This window comes from Etheostoma cragini, unplaced genomic scaffold (genome assembly GCF_013103735.1).
Source record: "Etheostoma cragini isolate CJK2018 unplaced genomic scaffold, CSU_Ecrag_1.0 ScbMSFa_2894, whole genome shotgun sequence".
Lineage (NCBI taxonomy): Eukaryota > Metazoa > Chordata > Actinopteri > Perciformes > Percidae > Etheostoma > Etheostoma cragini.
The window spans coordinates 1-1580 of record NW_023267105.1 but is presented as its reverse complement, the minus strand read 5'-3'; the positions used below and the strand labels follow the sequence as shown (position 1 = coordinate 1580).

Below are 1580 nucleotides of genomic sequence, written 5' to 3'. Positions count from 1 at the left end.
TAGAGCGGTCTAGACCTGCTCTATCTGTAAATTATAGAGCGGTCTAGACCTGCTCTATCTGTAAATCATAGAGCGGTCCAGACCTGCTCTATCTGTAGATTATAGAGCGGTCTAGACCTGCTCTATCTGTAGATCATAGAGCGGTCTAGACCTGCTCTACCTGTAGATTATAGAGCGGTCTAGACCTGCTCTATCTGTAGATCATAGAGCGGTCTAGACCTGCTCTATCTGTAAATCATAGAGCGGTCTAGACCTGCTCTATCTGTAGATCATAGAGCGGTCCATAATAATAATAATAACAACATGGTGCTGCAGGAAGAAGCTGGTGGTGAAGCTGCAGAGCGTGGAGGAGGCCGTGGAGACGTCCCACGCCAGGTGCTCCTCTCTGGAGAAGAGCAAGCAGAGCCTGCAGACGGAGGTGGAGGACCTGGTGGTGGAGCTGGAGCGCTCCAACTCCGCCGCCCTGGCGCTGGACAAGAGACAGCGCAACTTTGACAAGGTCAGTCCCTCAGTCACTTGGGGGGTGCATATATAGATACATATATCTATGCATACTGTGTATACTATAGGCACTTTAGAGATTATTTTTAGACCATTAAGTTGTGATTTTTAATGCTTTTGAGGCCTGGTGAGAACTCTGTTAAGATGTTTTAGAGACAGAAGGACATGCACTACGTAGTCCCCCCATGTAGACCTGGTTTGCTGCAGGTGCTGGGTGAGTGGAAGCTGAAGCTGGAGGACAGCCAGACGGAGCTGGACGCGTCCCAGAAGGAGTCCCGCGCTCTCAGCACCGAGCTCTTCAAACTCAAGAACTGCTACGAGGAAGCTCTGGATCACCTGGAGACGGTGAAACGGGAAAACAAGAACCTGCAAGGTACGCTCTGCCCTGTACCGGCAACCTTCTTCTGTCTTGGACTACAGCAATGTCTTATACATGCAGTCAACGTCCCGTGTCTTCATGCTGGGGACACTGGGTTTCATGAAGATTCATCACACACTTAAAATCTCTCACTCACCACTCTAGGGTTGGGGGGGTCTCCCTCTCCATTCGGCCATCATGTGGCCTTCATGTTGTCCTGATGTTGTCCTCATGTTGTCATCATGTTGTCCTCATTGGCTGCAGATGAGATCCTGGACCTGACGGACCAGATCAGCCAGGGAGGGAAGACTATCTACGAGCTGGAGAGGACCAAGAAGATCCTGGATGTGGAGAAGAGTGACGTCAGAGCCGCTCTGGAGGAAGCACAGGTAACACTTAGACCTTCCTCCACAGCTCTGCAAAGGAGGGTCCATCAGACCGATTGTTGGGTAAATGCCCAACATCGTCCGACATATCGGTCCGGCTCTGGTCTCTACCAGCTGAACTACTGTAAATGCGACTTTCTGTCCTTTAGGGAACTCTGGAGCACGAGGAGAGCAAGACCATGAGGTTCCAGATGGAGCTGCAACAGATGAGGTCTGACATCGAACGCAAGATCGCAGAGAAAGACGAAGAGATTGACAACCTCAGGTACCACAGATCAGAAACTACAGCTAGCTAACCTCAGGTACCACAGATCAGAAACTACAGCTAGCTAACC

At 50.5% G+C, this 1580-nt stretch overlaps 1 protein-coding gene across 1 annotated transcript; it reads left to right on the top strand.

Annotated features, from left to right (window-relative positions):
- Positions 1-268: 268 nt before the first annotated feature.
- Positions 269-1541, top strand: LOC117940622 (myosin heavy chain, cardiac muscle isoform-like; the record flags this gene model as incomplete). Its single annotated transcript, XM_034865842.1, has 4 exons — positions 269-499; positions 709-874; positions 1124-1248; positions 1395-1541. Coding segments are annotated over 4 exons (669 nt in total), but the record flags the coding sequence as incomplete, so codon positions are not given.
- Positions 1542-1580: the final 39 nt, after the last annotated feature.